The 20,472-nt window shown below is 35.7% G+C and overlaps 1 protein-coding gene across 1 annotated transcript in view; it reads left to right on the top strand.

The window, feature by feature from the left end:
- The first annotated feature begins 3,238 nt into the window (after positions 1–3,238).
- LOC111089295 (polycomb complex protein BMI-1-A-like) overlaps positions 3,239–20,472 on the top strand; it is a 19,380-nt gene continuing 2,146 nt past the window's right edge. The window contains exons 1-2 of the mRNA XM_022401533.1: positions 3,239–3,385; positions 15,794–15,943. Coding sequence (XP_022257241.1) covers positions 3,316–3,385; positions 15,794–15,943 — 220 coding nt within the window. The 5' untranslated portion in view covers positions 3,239–3,315. The remainder of the gene's footprint in view (positions 3,386–15,793; positions 15,944–20,472) is intronic.

Genomic DNA, 20,472 nt, shown 5'->3' with positions numbered 1-20,472 from the left:
CAAAGATTAAACTAACCACACCTCTTTCTGCATGTGTTCAAAATTTTAACCCTAAAACATCATTTACTACGAAATATTTAATTGGTGAACTTATTTGGACCACATGTATTACCACTATTGGTGTATCATCGATTATTGCCGAACATTTCTGGACTACTCTAGCCATGACACTACCAAATATAGCTCCTGAATTTAGCTGACCAGATCAACATTAACAAATGAGAAACCAATGGACTATGATGGAGAGGTACAATGGGAGGTATACAAGATTCAATGTGTGATCATTTCCAGAGTGAACAGATGGAATAATGAACAACAAGCTATTCATCATGCTGCTCATTGTTCAGTTTTAACGATACTAAATAACCTTCCAGATAAGAGCCGTAACAACTATCAAGGACAGGTTCTTGCTTTATCCAACTGGTTCATAGTTATACACCAGTAAAAGTATCCAGAGCAAAGTTCCGGAACAGGATACAGAGGAAAGAAGAGACCTTAGCCAAATATGCAGATGTGGAAAGGCTAAACCAATTGTCTTACTTGGATGATCCTTGTGAAATGAGGGATTCGTTGGCACGTGACCAGTTTATAGATGCATTAACATACAAGAATGTGAGAATTAAGCTGAAGTAAAGTAGGTGTACATCCATAAGATATTATATAAAGTTGGCAATGGACAAACTACTAAAAGCACCATTTAGAAGTTACAGGTTCATTAGATCCTGTTGTACTGAAACATCAACTTCCTCTTACGATACTCTAGAAGAACTGAAATTATTAGACTGCTAGTTACACAAAATGTAAGAAATAGAGAATATGAAAATAAGTGTTTAAAGCGTAACTTGAAAAGACGTATTGCATGGAATTTTAGATTGAAACCTTTATTGAGTAAGAACTCCCAGAGGATACGAGAAAGAGGGAACTGTTATAACTGTGAAAATATGGCCATTACATCCGAGATGGCAAGGAATCAACAGCTGTTGTTAAGCCAAGGAGTCAGAACCCAACTACATCCAAGGAAAAACAAAAAGTTAACAAGACGTGAATAAGAGAGGAATTAATTAAAGTTATGGGCAAATTCAGCTGAGAATACTCCATCTGCCTCATATGAGATAAGAAGTTATTTTTGAGGAAATCCATCAGTAAACCCATAAGTCCATAGGTTTATTGATAGAAAACCTAGCAGTATGATGACTGATACTGGTTCTGCAGCTACAATAGTTTGACCTAATTTGTTAATGAAAGGTGAGAAATTGCTTTCAGAGATGAAGAAAGAAAAGATATCAATGCAAACAGCAAGTGGACGTAAAGTTCAGCAAAAGAGAAGTTGGAAGTTACCCTTACTGTAGAAAACTTTTCTATACCTCATGAAGTGTGGGTAATTGACATCAAGGAAGAGTGCATAATTGGGAACTAACTTCATGAGGTTGGGCTAGCTCCAAGTAGCTTCACAGTATATGACCAGGAAATCCCCATATATTACAAAGAAATTTCCTGCACCAAAGTTGGAACTTCCAGTGACAATAGGGAGGGTGGTAATACCGCCACCAAAAAGAGAAATACTCGTACTATAAGTTATTGGCAATTATTAGTAGTCAACAGAATCTAGAGGGACAGTCGATCCAAGCCAAAGATCATCCACTGTGATTGTCTTTGGAAGTATGTCTGTGAGAGAATGGTCAACTGGATAATTCCAGAGAAGAATTCACAAGTGAGAAGTCAACCTACTGTAGAACCAAGGGTTCCTGACGAAACTGCTCCCAGATGATCACCAAGGATTGAGCTGTTAGGGAATTTACTAGATCACCTACCTAGGAAGATTTCCTCAGTGACAGGGCAGCCGGTGAAGATAAGGTACAAGAAGTCATTTCCTCTGCATACCATGGGCCTCGGAAGAAAAAAAAACCGTCAAAAGCACTTGTTGTGTAGTGTTTTATTTATTTATTATTTTTTGTATTAAATTTATTCAAGAGACCTCACAATCTAAGAAGGGGTAGTGTTGTAAGCTGTATTTTCAGTTTCTTAATTTTGTTTTCTTAAGAGATCTGATAACACAAGATGATACTAGATTTAGAAAATTTATTAACGTAGACCTAGAATACCTAGAATATTAATGATAGAGAATTTTTGTAAAATATCTACGAAGAAGGACACATTATAAGTGCAAGAATCAGTAAAGCATTGAGTCTGTTTTCAGTTTGTTTAATGATTAAAAAGTTAGTGAAATATTCAGATCAGCGTTAGTTATCGCGTATATATATATATATATATAGTTACTCGATCGATTAGCCGTGAAATTGTACAAGTAAGTATATTTGTACGTTAATAACATTAGCGAGTAAATTTCTGTTGTAAATTAAAACGTATTTTATGAACTTAGACCTTCAACTCCGTATAAGTGAAAGTAGCCTATGGCAAATGTTAAGGATGAAATAAACTAGCTTGTTTGCGTTACATTTGCTGGACTTGAATTATTTTCACCAAATGATTTATAAAAACCCGCTCCAGGAAAGAACAACGTTGAAACAATGTTATCATTTACGCTGGGGCATCTAACCACGCTGCAAAATCCTATTGGCTGTTTGTTTACTGTGCATACTCTTAGCCAATTCAATACAGAGCTTTAAGTGAAATATTTAAATAACATTACGTCAACTTTAAATTATATAGTAGGGCGCAAAATAGTTATGAAAATGGGATTTATGTACAATAATTGTGACGTACACATGAGCTTCAGTTAAGTAAAAAGTATATATTATCCAGTTTATTTTTTAAACTTGGAGGAATATTTATTTCAACATAACTTGTGCACCATCGAATTCGTGCAGTTTTATGTTTGTGTGTGTGTGTATATAGGTATACACATATCTTAGACAGATGCACCATGAACAGAAACGAACATCCCGTAATAAAACCCTGGTAATGCCCATGTATTAGGATTCGACTGACTTACATAATCAAGCTAGAAACATGGTAGCTATACGAGGTTTGGCTATTAATGACCGTTCGTGCCCTTGCATGTGTTAAAAGGGTGAAAGCGGGTCACAGTTGGCTACTGAAGAGCATGGCAAGTCAAGGGACGCTGGGAACTCCACTTGATCTGGCTCTCGTGCGTTCACCTCCCATTAGCAGAAATGGACACGACCGCCGTACTTCGGCATTCCGCGACATGTTGGATGAAGAATGCAAAACAAGTGACGTTTTCCCTCTCAAACCAGTACGTCTGCTGTTTGTTGTTCCTGTCTAGTGCGGAGGAAGTTAGGCTCCCGTCTATTCACTACCGTCGTCGATCCGTTCAACTCCACAATTAATCCCATGAGACAATTTCAAAACCAACTGTTCCTGAACGAAATTTTGGACTTACTCTCGGCGACTAGCACTTTTGTTAAGTATTCTTTCTCTGGACTCTGAATTAGATGTAAAATCTTTTTGAGGGTTTCAGAATTTTTTATTTTATTTTACCTCAGATAACTTTAACTTAATATACCTGTCTCCCTGATATTAGAACTTGACGTAATCATTAGTGTAAAACTCCGACTTTGGTACAACTGACTAAAATTTAGAATGTTTTACCTTTTCCCAGGAACAAACAAACACAAAAACACTTTAACTGGCCGTCATTCACTTTGTACAAATCTGTCAGTTCTAAATGTGTAACAAATATTGGTCATCTCACATTTAACAGTATATAATTTTGTTAATCGAACACTGTTTGCACTCGCATGTAGGGAAAGAAGTGCATACAATTCCACTACTAATCGGTCATTAATTAGATCAAAATTAAGGTTTAGCAATATTTTTTTTAATATAAAAACAAGCGTGATCGATCTCTGATTGGAGATAATGTTTAGCACAGCGATAATAAGCACGACTGTATATACACACGTACATCTCACGTCAGAGAAGTCTCACTTTCGAAACGTCGATAAGTGTGATTTTGTCAACGAGGATGGCGAAATTGATGTTTGTTTTAACAACGAAGAAGAGGTTCCTTTAGTTCAAACAGTGATTACACTACTTTGCTAGTTTTTCTTAATGATGAGTAAAGGTAATTTAAATGAAAATAAATAATATCGTGTTATTAATCCTTACCGTAATTGTGATTTATAAATGACTTGTATGAAATTGATAAAACCCTTTATTTAATTAATCTAGTTCATTCCTGACAGCTGTTCATGCAATTTGATGATATAAATATCATCTGAACCACCACTCAATACTGTCTTTTGTGTTCCAGCGTGATGAGACCTAGTATTGAACGAAAGGCCTCGTCGTACTAGATAGTGTGGTAGACATATTTTTGTACGTTGTTCTTTACTTTCACTTTTAAGTTTTCAGAATACAATCCACTGTATTTTAATCTTTGCTGGATGACTGGAGTATGTAATGTAACTTAGTAGTAAATATCAAATGAGCAACGTAACAAACAATGTTAGACTACAGAACAGTTCAAAGTAAAAGTGGAAATATTTTTTTGAATAGGGGAAAAGTTTCAGGTTTTGAAATAGTGTAGTACACAGAATCGGAGGCCTCTGATTTTACAGTAGTATCATGCTCGTGTTATGTGTGATACTTATGTTTTTACAGTATATAGTATAGTACATAGTACTTATGTTCCTGTTTTTACAGTATATAGTATAGTACATAGTACTTATGTTCCTGTTTTTACAAGATAAAGTATCGTACACAGGACTAATGCTTCTGGTTGTACGGGATGTAATGTAAAACACAGTACTGATGCTTCTGGTTGTACGGGATGTAATGTAGAACACAGTGCTGATGCTTCTGGTTGTACAGGATGTAGCTTATACACAGTACTGGTGCTTCTGGTTGTACAGGATGTAGCGTAGTGCACAGTAATGATGCCCCTGGTTGTACAGGATATAGCGTAGTACACAGTACTGGTGCCCCTGGTTGTACAGGATGTAGCGTAGTACACAGTACTGGTGCTTCTGGGTGTACAGGATATAGCGTAGTACACAGTAATGATGCCCCTGGTTGTACAGGATGTAGCGTAGTACACAGTAATGATGCTTCTGGTTATACAGGATATAGTGTAGAACACAGTACTGGTGCTCCTGGTTGTACAGGATGTAATGTAGAACACAGTACTGGTGCTCCTGGTTGTACAGGATGTAATGTAGAACACAGTAATGATGCTTCTGGTTATACAGGATATAGTGTAGAACACAGTACTGGTGTTCCTGGTTGTACAGGATGTAATGTAGAACACAGTACTGGTGCTCTTGGTTGTACAGGATGTAATGTAGAACACAGTACCGATGCCCCTGGCTGTACAGGATGTAGTGTAGTACACAGTAATCATGCTTCTGGTTATACAGGATATAGTGTAGAACACAGTACTGGTGCTCCTGGTTGTACAGGATATAGTGTAGAACACATAGTTTCTGCTGTTTCTGGTTTTGTGGTGTTACAGTATACGTCTATCTGCTGTTTCTGGTTTAGCAATAGTATGACATAGATAGTTTTTGATGTATTTGGGTTTCTATTGGATAATACACACGGTGCCTAATTCTTTTGATTTTACTGTGGCGTTGTGCACACAGTTGTAGATTATTCTACTTTTAAAATGGCGTATATATATATATATATATATGTATATTGTCCAATAACGATAAATTCGTGCAGTACTCGTTATATAGAGCAGAAAACTGGAAGTCGGAGGTTAAATATTGATGTTTTAGGTTTTGTTTGAAGTTAAGCACAAAGCTCCACAGTGGGCTATCTGTGTTATGCCCACCACGGGTATCGAAACCCGGTTTCTAGCGTTGTAAGTCCGCAGACATACCGCTGTGCCACTGATGGATAGGTTTTGCTTTTCGAGACATAATTATTTTATTAACATACGCTAGGTGTCCGTAAATTATGTCGAAAAGTTTGCTTACAGAAATAAATAAACATTTTTTCTAGCGTTGTTTCCGTACGTTGAAGAGGGAGGCCTGGCATGGCCTGGTGGTTAGGGCACGAGACTCGCAACCTGCGTGTTCGAATTTCCGTCGTACCGAAAAAGCTCGTCCTTTCAGCCGTGGAGGCGTTATATAGTAACTGTCAATCCTACTATTCGTTGGTAAAAGAGTAAGCCAAGAGTTGGTGGTGGGTGGTGTTGATTAGGTGATTTCCCTCCATCGTTGCTAAACTAGGAACGGCTAGCGCAGATAGCTCTCGTGTAGCTTTACGCGAAAGAGTTTTGTTTTTTTAATTTCGCGCAAAGCTGCACGAGGGCTATCTGCGCTAGCCGTTCCTAGTTTAGCAGTGTAAGACTAGAGGGAAGGCAGCTAGTCATCACCACCCATCACCAACTCTTGGGCTACTCTTTTACCAATAGTAGGATTGACCGTCACATTATAACACCTCCACGGCTGAAAGGGCGGGCATGTTTGGTGTGACGGGGATTCGAACCCGCGACCCTCTGATTGTGAGTCGAAAAATAAGTATTATGAAAAAGGTTTATTGGATTTTTTTTTTCGTTAATAATATTTTGTATCGTTTATCATAACAAAACGAAAAATTATTTTGAAAGCGCTTAAAGAATTTGTAACAAACCCTTGAAATAAATAAACATCAGGTGATCCGTTTTTGAATAATTTTGTATAGGAATCAAAGCGCATCTTATGTCGTCAGTAATTTCACCTTTACGTTTGTCCAGTGGCGGGGGGGGGGGGGGTTTAGGTTAAAACCACATTGGGCTTCCTACTATTTCCACCGCGAGGAATTGAACCCCGGATTTTAGCGTTGCAAGTCTGTAATTACCGCTGACTCGCGAGGGGGCACTGTACAGTGAGGAGTCGTTTCTGGTTTCAATAAAATATGTCATAATATTAGAAGAGCTTATGGATTTATGAATGCGAGTGTGGTATGTGGGTGGGCGCAAGCAGTGGATACGCAGCGCTAAAGAGACAAGCAGCGACACAATCACTGTGGGCTGGTGCACTTGACGCATTCTTAGAATTTGGTTTTAAATTTTAACTGTATAGCCAGTATGCAGCATGTGATATTTCCCGGGCTGGTCCTTTAATGCCAATCCGCCCCTGCATATAATATTTGATTCTTGAGTCACTACGTTACTCGCTTGAGAATTTTGCGCTGTTCAGTTTTCAAATCGTGCATATTAATATGTTGATACTAACGTAAGAACCAACAGAGATATAAAATATTAATCTGTATTATTTTTTTATATTTATCTGGGGAAGAGCCGATGAATTAAAATAAATTACTACATTAGTTTTAAACTCTCATTTTCGTTTTTGTAGTTACTGGGCGTGGCCCAGTGTTTAGCGTGGTGGGCAGAGCACAGATAGCCCATTGTGTAGCTTTGTGCTTAATTACAAACAAACAAACAAACAATAATGGCACTCCGGGATCATGCGTACATTCATAAGTGTGGCGACGAAATTCTACTATTCAATTTTAGTAGCTCAAGAGTTGGCGCTGCTGACTACCTGCCTTCTTTATACTTTATCAGTTCAAAATTAGGAACGGCTAACGCATATAGTTCTTGTGTAGACTTGCGCGAATACAAGAAACAAAGAAAAACGTTTGGTGGTGTTTTCACATCGTCATGACCATTCTTGAAATTACAGTTGTTTTTAAACGTGAAGTTTATTTCTTCAAAAGTTCTGAATAAAGTACCACGTGGATGCAATGCTTTAGATTCTAGAGAGTGTAGATAATAGATAAATGCTACAAAACAAAAAAGGCATTACTATTTCATTCAATAATTATCTTGAATTCAATTTAACATCTCATGTTATTATAGACACAGTTTCATTCTTTACACTATTTACATTAGTTTCAGGAAATTGTGGTTACAACTGGTATTCGTACCTGATACGTTTCGCTGATATAATATGGGGGAGAAAAAAATATAAGAAGGTTAATGTGTAAAACTCTTTACTAACTTTAAGCTCATAGTCTTCATGTAACAATTCTACAGTAGCGGTCTTTCTGAAAGGGGGGCTTGTGTTAATCAACTGATGTGTATTAATTATGTTTACCATAGAATACCGACCCATGAGTGTTATTTACATGTCTCACTCCACTTGTTTATCTATAGGGTTATTCCCTTTCTATATATATATATATATATATATATGTGTGTGTGTGTGTGTGTGTGTGTGTGTGTGTAGTTGTTGTCTGACATTCGCATTCATAGGCGGCGGAGCCGGGGTAGGCGCTGGGGACACGTTCCCCCACTTTTGACCCGGTAGCGAATTACTCCTTTCAATGGAGAATAGAGACTTGTGTATAACTATCAATGAAAGTCGCTGTTTCAATTTTGAATTGAATGGTTAATATAGCAGATAAGGTGCCTCCATTCGTCTGTGCACCCCCCCCCCCCTCTCCTCCCACTTCAAATACGTTCCGCCGCCTTTGTTTGCATCAACTAATACGTTCTACGGCCAGCTGAAAGGCTTTCCATGAGAGCAACACGGCTGATGAGTCAGTATAGTACGTAACTTTGCGTGTAGAGATTGAGGTCTTTAGTTGCGTCTGACAACGTTTATATTCTTTTTGAGGTCTTTAATACAATCTGACAACGTTTATATTTTCTCAGCCTGGTTGTTTTGGCACCACATCACGCTTGTTCTTTTCCAGCCTCGTTAATTCGATGTGCCAGCCTAATTTTTGACCCATCCTTCCACCTACTTTTTATCAGTTTCAGGAACTTCATCAATATGTAAACAATTCGTGGCGTTATTCCGTAAAATTGTTCACAGTTTGAAGCTCGTGAAAGTTTTTACTGCTAGAAAATCATACTTTACAACAGTAATTCCTCGAAGTTTGAATTTGCAGGAAGTTATATAATCTCACGTGCCGTTTTCTATTTTGTGAATGACCTTATTAGAAGCAAAATATATATCGGAGTATAAATGCGCATAAGCGATAAATCTGAGAAGCTGACAGTAATGCTCTTTGCTGTCATAGAAACCGAGCCATTGCACTTTTCTTTATACTTTAGTATACTATGACAATATTATGTTATTTAATATATATATATATATATATCCAGTATTATGAAAGTGTGATAAGTTCTTTGGAGTGTCATTCTTTACCAGTGAATTATTTTGGGCTGATGAGGATTGATATAAAATAGACTTCAAGAAAAAAAAGGTGTGATTGAGGAGTGATTTTATGAAACGCATCTCTTGCTGGCAGGGTGAGAATGAACATCCTTAAAGACGTAAGTTTAGAAGAATTAATCGTGATACTTCTGTCATTTAAAGGTGTGAACTTTTCAATAGAATGCAAGTCATGCAAGTGGTTTGTGCAGAAAATATATAAAATCCTGTTAACAAAATCACTAGCACTGAGATGATGTTATGATTACTATCCGTAAAGCTTTATGGATGGTCTTGTTGTTGTTGTTTTTTTGTTTTTTTTTGCAAAGGGCATTAACTCTTTAAAATATATATATACATTTACAGTTAAACTGACTCGTGAATGAAGTAAGGCTTGTTAACAATAATACTGTTAAATTGTCAAAACTTTACTGTGGATTTAAAATTACTTTAACGTCGACTGGAGATATATCACTTTTTACCTCCGTCCATCTAAAGTGGAAGGAGGTTATGTTTTCACCCTGTGTGTGTTTTTTATCAGCAAGATATCTCGAAAACGGTCGAATGGATTTGGACGAAAGTTGATATACGCTTGGACTATGCCTCAACTTAGAACTGATTAGTCTTCTAAGGGTCAAAGGTCAAGGTCAAGAAAATCCAAAACGTCCCTATCTGTTAACATGGGGACTGATTTTTCACACTATTTTTGTTCTATAACTAAATGAAAAAATGATCGGATTTTGATGAAACATGGTGGACATGTGTAGAATATTATTCTTCGTTGTTCTTCCAAAAATGTTCCGTGTCCGTTGGTTACGACGGACATACGAATACTTTCATATTTTTAGAGAGCCAAATATGATCAACGCTGCGTGGCGGAGATATGCGCTCTACCGAATGCCTCTCTAGTTTAAAAGTGTTTTCACTATGCTGACCATCAGTGGCTATCACCTTTCGGAGCTGTTACGAATATTCAGTTTATAATACCGACCAATGATGAAGTCGTGAATACCTTCTCTGTAGAGAAAAGATCAAGGTCGACGTAATAAAGAAGAAGAACATCCGTAGTATCATACCTTTTTATGTAACCAATGAAGTGTGATCAGTGTGTCAAGGTCTTTTGATTGAGTCATAACTTGTGTCTACGAATTATCGCGCCCTTACCTTATCTACAGCTAGCTGTCAGCAACTAATTGTGACCTTTAAAAATTAGAATAATTAGATTTTCTATAGGTGTCGCTGTGATGAATCTTCTGTAGAAACTCATTACGTACTTTATGATAATTTTGATTTTAATAAATAAATCTTCCCTATTCTGTACGGTGTCGCTGTGACGACTCTTCTCTAGAAACTTATTACGTACCTTATGATAATCTTGATTGTAATAAATAAATCTTCCCTATTCTGTACAGTGTCGCTGTGATGACTCTTCTCTAGAAACTTATTACGTACCTTATGATAATCTTGATTTTAATAAATAAATCTTCCTTATTCTGAACAGTGTCGCTGTATAGGTGTCGCTGTGACGACTGTTCTCTAGAAACTCGTTATGTACTTTACGATGATTTTGAATTTAATAAATAAATAGTCCCTATTTTGTACACTGTCGCTGTATAGGTGTCGCTGTGATGACTCTTTTTCTAGAAACTCGTTACGTACTTTGTGATAATTTTTATTTTAATAAATAAATCTTCCCTATTTTGTACATTGTCGCTGTGACGACTCTTCTCTAGAAACTTATTACGTACCTTATGATAATCTTGATTGTAATAAATAAATCTTCCCTATTCTGAACAGTGTTTTCACGAAAAGTTCAGTTAGTTATATAGGAACGTTTCTTCGATTAAATCAAAATTTGACATCCGTTGTCTGTAGACGATATTTATGTTATAGATTATACCTGGCTATGATTAATCATTATTTCTTTGAGAAAAACATCAAATTTAACTTTTTATTTGAATAGCATAGGCGCGGGAATCGTGGGGGCAAGAGAGGGCTAGTACCCACTCTTTTCTATGTCTGCTGAGGGCAGTTTAATAACCGTTAGTAATTCTCGTGTTTTAAGATTTATGTTTTATAAATTGCTCTATTTGGAGTGCGTAAATGCCACATTTTTCTGGGGTTCATATCCCTTGATCTCATACAATTACCATTCAGGTTTCACATGCATGCACTTTAGCTTTCGTGGCTAACTTTGTCTTCCTTTGCTTGTGTTTATGTAAAATTATATAATTCGTGATCTGTTGCTTATACGGAACATTGATATTTTTCATATTCTACATCGTCATCTTTGATTTATTTTTCGCTCCTGAACGTTGACGACCTCATGACGTAATAGTAGGTTATTGAACACGTTTTGCGCATGATCAAAAGTACGAAGGGTTTTATTTAGTGTTGATTTGTATTTTGCTTATTAATGCAGAACCATGAAAAATGTCTGATATGTTTTTAGAAGTAATGTAACACAAAAAAGCTCCACAAAATTCTCAAACCTTCATCTTGCGATTGATAAGCCTAATAGTGGTTGGTATGCCGTTTTTAAATCGCATTCATATCCCGGAAAACTGTAGTAGAAGTAATGTTGATTGTTAATAAACACAAAGCTACACAAAGGGCTATCTATGCTCTACCCACCACGGGTATCGAAACCCGGTTTCTTGCAGTAGAAGTCCACAAACTTAAGTAGAGGTAATATCTTTATTGTCATTAACATTTCTGGTGGTTAGGGCGATCGACTCACAATCTGCGGGTCGCGGGTTCGAATCCCCAAACATGCCCACCCTTTCCTCTAGTCTGTCACTTCAAAATTACGAGTAGCTTTTCGCGAAAATCCAGAAACGAAAAAAATTGTAGACTGCTACGGTTAAACACAACACGACTTGCAAGAACTCATAATGGACATCAACTACTGTATGTAGAAATGATAACGCTAGAAAGACGTTAATCTAGAATGTGATTTATTCAACAACGTTGCTAATGGCAATATATTAGAAAGTACAACTGAGGAAAGGCTAGGGATCGAAACATTGTTAAATAACTCGCTGACCCATACTGTGCATACAGATTCTTGAAATAAATCTGATCTCACTCATTAGCATAATCACCCCATGGGTTGACACGTCTGTATTTATCTATTGTGAGATTTAAAGTAATCGTCATTCTTGTGAATATATCGAATTGAAAAATAAACCTTACACATTGAAATAATGTTAGAATTTGCACTTAAATTCGGTCAAAGGCGTGCATTATAAATGTAAATAAGTTTAGGTCAAAGGTTAATGTCCTTCGTGTAAATAGAAATGGGTCTGAAACAAACGATATAAATATAAAACTCTTGGTTTTAGGAAATAGTTAATTACAGAAATATATAACTGAGTTTATAGTAAAAACTTGGGGTCTTTTCCGTTTGGTGCCCACCAAAAGATTGTTTTGAAAATAACACCAGTAATGCAATAAAATAAAATAATTAATAATAAAACATTATATGATATTTATTTAGCGAACTCTGCGATATTAGACAATGTTTTATTGAATAAATCTTCATCTTTTTTTTTTTCTATTTCTTCATATAAATTCACAAATATAAGAGTAAAACATTTAGCGACGAGTTCCTCACTGACGCTTATTTCTTCGCTTTAAACTGTGTCACATACTTTCAATATATTGGGTATGGCTGCAAGTTTCAGGATCTACAAAATTTTCACTGTAATTTACAGTTTCATGCCGGTAAAAATAAACTTCCACATTCGGGATATTGGGTGGGCACCAAACGGAAAAGATCCAAAACTTGTATATAGATGCAATTTTGTTTAAGGTAAGAATTGTAGATGTAAAAAATATCAGGTTCATTATTATATATTATTCGATATGTTTGGATGGAAAGTAAACAAAACATGTTTTTTACATGTCTAACGTTATCTTAAACCAAACATTATTTACACGTTGAACTTGACTTTGACCAAACATTATTTACACGTTGATCTTGATTTTGACCCAACATTATTTACACGTTTAACTTGATTTTGACCCAATATTATTTACACGTTTAACTTGATTTTGACCCAATATTATACAAATGCAACGTTTATATCAGTTAAACCCATTTTATATATCTACAATATTTACTTTTGACCCAACATTACTTACATGTAAAACATTAAAACCAAATATTTTTTTACATGCGTTACGATTATCTCGGATCCAATATTACTTAAACGTACTTCTATTTTTCATCCAATACTATTTACTTGGATAATTTATCTTTAAACTCCTAGTACCACCCCAATGTTGGTCAAAGGTGAACTTTGTATGTGTGAGTACAATACCGGGCCTTAATTTATACAAGTAAGTAAAATTAAATCCTTGACAAGCATTATTTATATATATATGTGTGTGTGTGTGTGTGTGTGTTTAATGGGTGTAATTAAAATAACAACGTCTCTAGTATCTTGAATGTAAAGCGTGCGAACAGTGTAGTTTCTTGCATCACGTGTTGAAGTGTTATATTCTATAGATTTGTTATCAAGTCTCAGTTTTAAAGTAACACTGTAGAGTAATTTCTTGTGCCAGGAGTACATAAAAAATAACTGATATTTTCCCAGATAATTCAGTGACAGAGATGGCTTGTACAAATATTATTTAAACGTAACTTTCACTAGAGAATAGCTGGATATATCATAAATCAGGATTTACCTTTGAATGTGTCAATAACGGCACAGATAAAAAAGTTCAAACGCATTGGATTTATTGTAAAGAAAATGATACAGTATATAAACACTTCTCGTTTACGAGAGAATATATGACACCCTACAAGGGAACTGTTGACCGTAAATTGACAGAAGTGAAAACCAGGCAACTCCTCTACATTTGCTGGAAAGAGAAACAAAGAATGGAACAAAACGAGTTATTAGAAGACATCAACCAACATTGCTCATAATAAACCCTATCTAACAGAGAAATATTGAATATCATCGTGTTATTTATCGTTCTGATTTCACGTGTAAACACAAATCTACGGGAAGTAAACTATTTAGGTGTTATTATTTATTTGAATCTGTGGAGTAATTGACCGTGAAAACTGAGCAAAACAGTTTCACCTCAAAGATTTACTTTCCCGGTTAGTGTGTTGGAAATCGATTGGTCTAATTGCTGGATTGCAGCGTGAAATCCAGAAATAAGCTTGAGGGTGACTGGTTAGTGGCTAGACAGGCCAGCGCACTGTGTATATAAGAGAAGCAGTTATTTATTCAAATTCGTTCCAAAACGTAAGTGAATGTGGAGGACCAACCTACAGGCAAGCAGGGCGAACTAGTTTAGAGTGTTTAACGTCAGCTGGCACAATGCCAGTTTTAGCGTCTAACCTAGAGATGGGAGTGGTAGCCACGTGCTTCAGTGAGTGGAGTTTGGAATCAGCTGGTTCGTTTTGTGGAGCTTGGATCTTTCGCGAGTTTCAATGTTGGCGTAAATAGTGAGGATTTCGACAGCAGAAGTATTTTTTTTTCGACAATTACATTGGTTGTAAGAGTTTGTAACAGTAATAACACGTTTTAAAATTCTCTAACCCTGAATGTCACTTTGCAAAATGTGATGAGAAAATATTACCATGCAGCTGCTACCATTTTTCAGCAAGAAACGAAATTGTATAACGTGGTAAGCTTTAAGAACGTATTCTTTAGTTGATAATTAATTGTGTTTATAACGTATAAGTAATTAATTATCTCGTGAACCTCTCGTGATACGTTTGGAAGCACGTAACTCAACTTTCATTCTAGGGTAAAATTTTAATATCCAAATGAATGAGACTGAAAAATGTAAGTAGAAATTAGTAGTTATATTGTGAACGCCTTTTACAAGCTGGCGAAACATGGTTATAATTAGTATTAGGCTTGTATAGATAGTGTCCCGAACATTATAATGTTTGTTGTATCCCTACCAGACTGAAGAGTTCCGGATTGAAAGAAACGCGTTGCCGCCAATGGCTGACACGTGGGAAACATGGTTTGGATGGAATACTATTATTACACAGTTCTTGAAAATCTGATAGGAACAAAATAAAGAATATAGTGTTTAAAAATGTAATGGGCCTAATATTGATGTCCTATGACAAGTACAATTAGAAATTTTTAGTATAAAAAATATTTACAAACAAACACACGGCTTTTTATGGATTCTCAGCGCAACTAAATGAAGAATTATGAAAACACTACACAAGGAATTTCATTGTTTGAAAATTTTCATATTACAGTTGTTGTTGTTTTTTCGCGTTTTACAAGACTTCATCTCTAAAAGCATTTTGCCAACTTTCTGTTTAACAATTGTCTAGCTTAGTATAGCCTTTTGGACATTTGTAATTCTACAAGGCAAGTTTTGTTATGAATAAAACAATGCATTTCTTGTATTCTAAAATCGAGCTTTCTGTAAATTTGTAATTCTTCGTGACCTGTTTTGTTGTATAATTCATTTATTATTGTAAAATCAAACTTTAGACATATGTTTTTTATTTGCTTTCACAGTGTTTCTGTTTAGACATTTCTAATACTGACAGAAACTACGTTCCTAACTCTAAAAACACACTTTGACGTTTTTCCTGTGACAGGATCCATTTTGTAACAGTTTTCAAGACGTCTTTTATACTTTGACTTGTTGATTTTACCAACAAAGTAGCACTTTACGTATTTAATAGTCTCATAAACCTGGTATTATTTCGTTTATAGAGGCCGAAGTTGGGCCTTCCTCCCCACCGATCCGCAACATGTACCAACCTTCCGGGCTGCGTGTACTGGAAGTCAACCCGTACTTAACTTGTGTGCTGTGCGGCGGATATTTTGTAGACGCTACCACGATAATTGAGTGTCTCCATTCATGTAAGTATACAGGGGCATTTGCTTTTTGTTTCGGGCTCTACAACCTGGGATTACTTCCTTTTATCATGTATTATACAGTGACTTTTATAAGGACTTACTTAAATTTGTAGCTATGATAATCATAATAGCAGGTCTGTTCATAGATTCAGTAATGTAACCAGCGTATCATCACTATCGTCATTATTTATCTGTCTAACTATATATCTAAATATATATGAGAGAGAGAGAGAGAGACGAACACATTGTTTTTTCGCTGATTCATTAATGCTTTTATATTGAATTTCGAATTCGCGTTTTTTCCGGCGGCTGCACAAACTGTGGCTGCTGTGGTTAGTATCCACATGATATTAATGTGCATTTATATTAGATATAGTCTTTAGAAGAATAAACTCCAGATACGAAACAAAAATCAGTTTCCAAAGTTCAACCTAATTTGTAAACAAATCAACAACGCCGAATCTCTAGGGCCTAAGCCCTTCATCTTCTGTATATTATTAGTAAAGTATTTTCATTCCCAGTTTAATGAATACCATAGACTCGTCCACTTTAGGTCTTTGGGCTCGCGTATAGTTCGTTTATTTTAAAATTTTCGTATACAAAGCTACCCAATACTTTCTGCTCATAGCCGTCACTAATTTTAAACTGACAGACTATAAGGAAGATGGCAAATAGCAGCCACCGCCAACGTTTGGGCTCCTCTTATCTGACCGAATACTGGGAGTTGTCTGCCACTTTTACAAGTTACCAGACACATTGCTCAAAGTGGGCAGCGGGACGTGAACTATGAATTCTCGGATTTAATCATAAATATGAAGCTCAATCTGTTATTCGATTCACCATATTTCACTGAGTTATATCGGTTTCAGGGAATTCCATTCCTAATTAGTAAACAAATCTGTGCAAATCGAAAACAACAAGGCAAGGCCTCTTTTAGTGATGAACTGTATATTATCCTAGCTGAAGTACCCGTTCGTTGGAAGGATGAAAAAAAAACTCGTTTGTAACAAAAGGTAGGAAATCGTGCTTTAATTTTTTTTAACGTAATAACCATTAAAAGTGCAATAAAATACATAAAGGTACCAATACTTGTTTTCAAGAATTTTATCAATATGAAATTAGATAAGGTATCCAATCCCCTCACGACCTTCCTCGTATCATCCTGTATCACTATGTCAAGTTTGGTGCTGATTGATCAAGAAATTTGGAGACGTATAAGGAACAGATATACAGACATATTGATTTATTTAAATAGATCTATAATGTTTTTAGTTGTCTATTACTCACCCCCGTAAGCCTTTTATTGATAAAGGATTTTAAGAATAAATTACTAGCAATATTGCTACATATTATTAGAACCATACGTAAATATTAGCAACATATAATGACCGGGAGTGTGTACTTATAATGACTGTATGACTTTGACAACGTACCGTATTTGCCCGAATATAATGTGCACCAAATTTTGAAAGGCTAAATTGAAGAAATTTTGTTGTTTTATCACTAGAATTGTCACTACCATTGGATTCATCGCCTTCATCAGACTTGCTTTCTTGAACCTTTGCTTCATCACCCATCCCATTCATTGCAATGGATATGCAAGATTTTTTTTGAAACCTTTAATAATTTTCGGTGGTAGCTTCTAGTAAAATACCTAACAAAATATAATGCGCAGTCAATTTTTCGGGAGATATTTGGAGGGAAAAAAAGTGCGCATTATATTTGGGCAAATACAGTAACAAAATGACTGGCAATATTTTAATTTCATAATTCTACTTCAGGCATACTATTTTTGACGAACGGTCAGTGCATGCGAAGAAACTAATACTTCCGGTGGGACAGCAGTAAGTTTACAGACTTACAACGCAAAATCCGGAGTTCGATTCCCCGCAGAGGAAACTGCAGATGATGCAATGTGGGCCTTTGTTCGAAAATAAGCAAACCACAATAAAACTTAACCTGAAAAAAACAACAAAAAAAACGACCACCGTAATAGACTGGGAAGCAATATACCATAGTAACTACTATAATGCTTTCTGTGAATGTTATAATGGCCACGATAATTAATAAACTTCAGAAATGCATTGTGTAATTATCAAGGATGTTCTTACTCCCCCCCCCCCTTGAACTTTCCCATCATCTCCCACCATTGGTCAGTTAGTCTCGTGTAGTGTTGCCAATTCCCAATTTAGTCGCTTTCACAATAGATCTGGTTGTTTAAAAAAAAATATACTTAGAAAAACAAAATCATTTTGTATTGGCTGGAAATTTAGTTGTGTAATATAATTTGACCCTTTGCTGTTTTTTTTCGATAGATAACAGTTTTCAAACAGCGAATTGGGATAGTATTGACATTTAATTACGGAAGTTATTCGCTTGATAAAATGGGGATGAAACATTTTTCAGTTTTTACTATAGTGCCATACAGCCTACTCTCGGCCTTCACCTCTTCCCCCTCCCCCTTAAAATTCGAACACCTCCCCTCTTCTTTCAATTGCTGGGGGAAACACTGGTTATTTGGTGGAATGTGAAAACTTTGTGCCTAAGCAATCATATGTGCCAGAAACGTGAATGATGTGACCGTATTTACCACACATTTGTGGGGCGTTTAAAACGTATTTCCCATACGTAATAAAACGGCTTCTGTAATGAATACGCTGCATTCCAAACTGCGTTCTTGAATGTGATTCGCCACCGAAAATAGTTTTCAGTTAAAAATATAGGCAAGTTATTTGGTGTTACATCCAAGGAGAAGCTGGAACGGTTTTAACAGATTTATTACTGTAGATCACACTCCTGTACCCGCGCGAGTTCCACGTGGCTCGGTCTTCACGCAAACAGTTTGGGTTTTGTGTATAAATCAATATTCATTTCGTATGGATGGACTTGTTTACGGAAACGCATTCCTCTCGTAAAGTGTTGACCGGCGCTTTTAACTCATTACCACCGGGCGATGCAAGGCTCGTGCTTTATAGCACGTGCTTTTTGGACAGGTGGATGCTTGCTCCCAGTTTTGTGCTGGAAATTCCTAATATGTGTTTAGCCTCTTTTTTTTTATTAATATACTGACCACGTGTAAACATTATATCGGTTATTATTGTTTGATGGTCTACTGTCTAATTTGCAGGTACAATACGTTTTTTTATAAAGAAACTTGATTGGCTAGAGATTTGATTATAATTGTCTTTTTGAAGCCCTAAGACTTGTTTATAATTTATAGAATTAAAGATCGTGTTTATTGTTTTATTTTTGAACTAGCAGATGCTCGTTGAAACAATGTGTGTGTGTTTGTTATATACTCAAACACGTTCCTCTTTATGCTTGTTCCGTTCATGGTTCTATCTTCGAAATAGTTCTTTAAACCAGGAAGTCCCGTTTTTTTCGTGAAATTCCTTCACAAAAAGAAACATTTTTGTTCTTATTAGGCCTTTTCTCATATTGACCGCTCAGCACATACGAAGACTGACGGATGGATGTTAATTTGGTTATGTAATTTTAGGAAAGGCAAAAAAATTAATAATTTTTCTGCAATATACTCATTAAAAATAAGCATCTTGATATAAATATATAGATATTTTCTACGGTTACTAGTTCACGAGATGCAGAGCGTGAGACAGACAGACATTAGATACAAAGATTTACCAAAAATGGGAAGTTTAAGTATACTGAGATGTACAACTTTCAGAAAAGAAAAACTAAAGAATTTTGTTGATGAATCTAAGGTGATATTAGCAACAACAAAAAAAAAAGATTTTATTTTAAGTAATTCAGAAATAGAGTATTTTTATGTAATTCTTAAAATCCATAAATCAAAACAGATTAATGGATTATTGTTCGAAACAAAAAGTGGATCTATTCCCAATATTCCAGGAAGACCGATTGTAGGAGAAAATCACAAAATTACTGAACATTTAAGTGACCTCTTAGACATATTGTTCAAACTTTTTTTTTTTTTTGTCTCGCATTTCTAGTCTTATTAGAGATGATTTTGAATTTGTTGAAAAGTTGCCAAGAAAATTAGAAGAAAATCGGAGTTTTATTTCTTAAGACGTGATAGTTCTTTAACCAAGTGTTAAACATGACTGCGGACATAAAGCTGAAGAAAGTTTTCTAGATAAATACAAATAATTAATTCATCCCAGGTTTAATAAAGGTTTTATCTTAAAAGGTTTGAATAGATTAATAAAAGAAAGAAAAAAAAACAATGATATTCCAGTGTTTTCGTGTGTATTGGGCTACCCGGTATTACTCGGCTCCGGCCGAATGTCGAAGTTAGGCATCTAAGCCCTAATCTTTGTGGCAACTAACGCTGTACTGAAAGTTACAGTCAATAACTGGTTTAGTTAGAAAACAAAACAAAACAAAACGTTACGAACAATAGGGGGTTAGAGTTTGAGAAGCTGGGGCTAGGCACTGAAAGTTGAAAGTATAACTTGAATGTTCTGTTGGTGATTATTCGGTTAAATTTAATAAACATCAATTTTGTTTTTGTTTCTAATTTTTGTGTATTTTTTTTCTTTTGGGGGGGGGGG

This window comes from Limulus polyphemus, unplaced genomic scaffold, assembly GCF_000517525.1.
Source record: "Limulus polyphemus unplaced genomic scaffold, Limulus_polyphemus-2.1.2 Scaffold5818, whole genome shotgun sequence".
Taxonomy (NCBI): Eukaryota; Metazoa; Arthropoda; class Merostomata; order Xiphosura; family Limulidae; genus Limulus; species Limulus polyphemus.
Note: the sequence above shows the minus strand (reverse complement) of the source record. Positions and strands in the feature narration are given on the sequence as shown.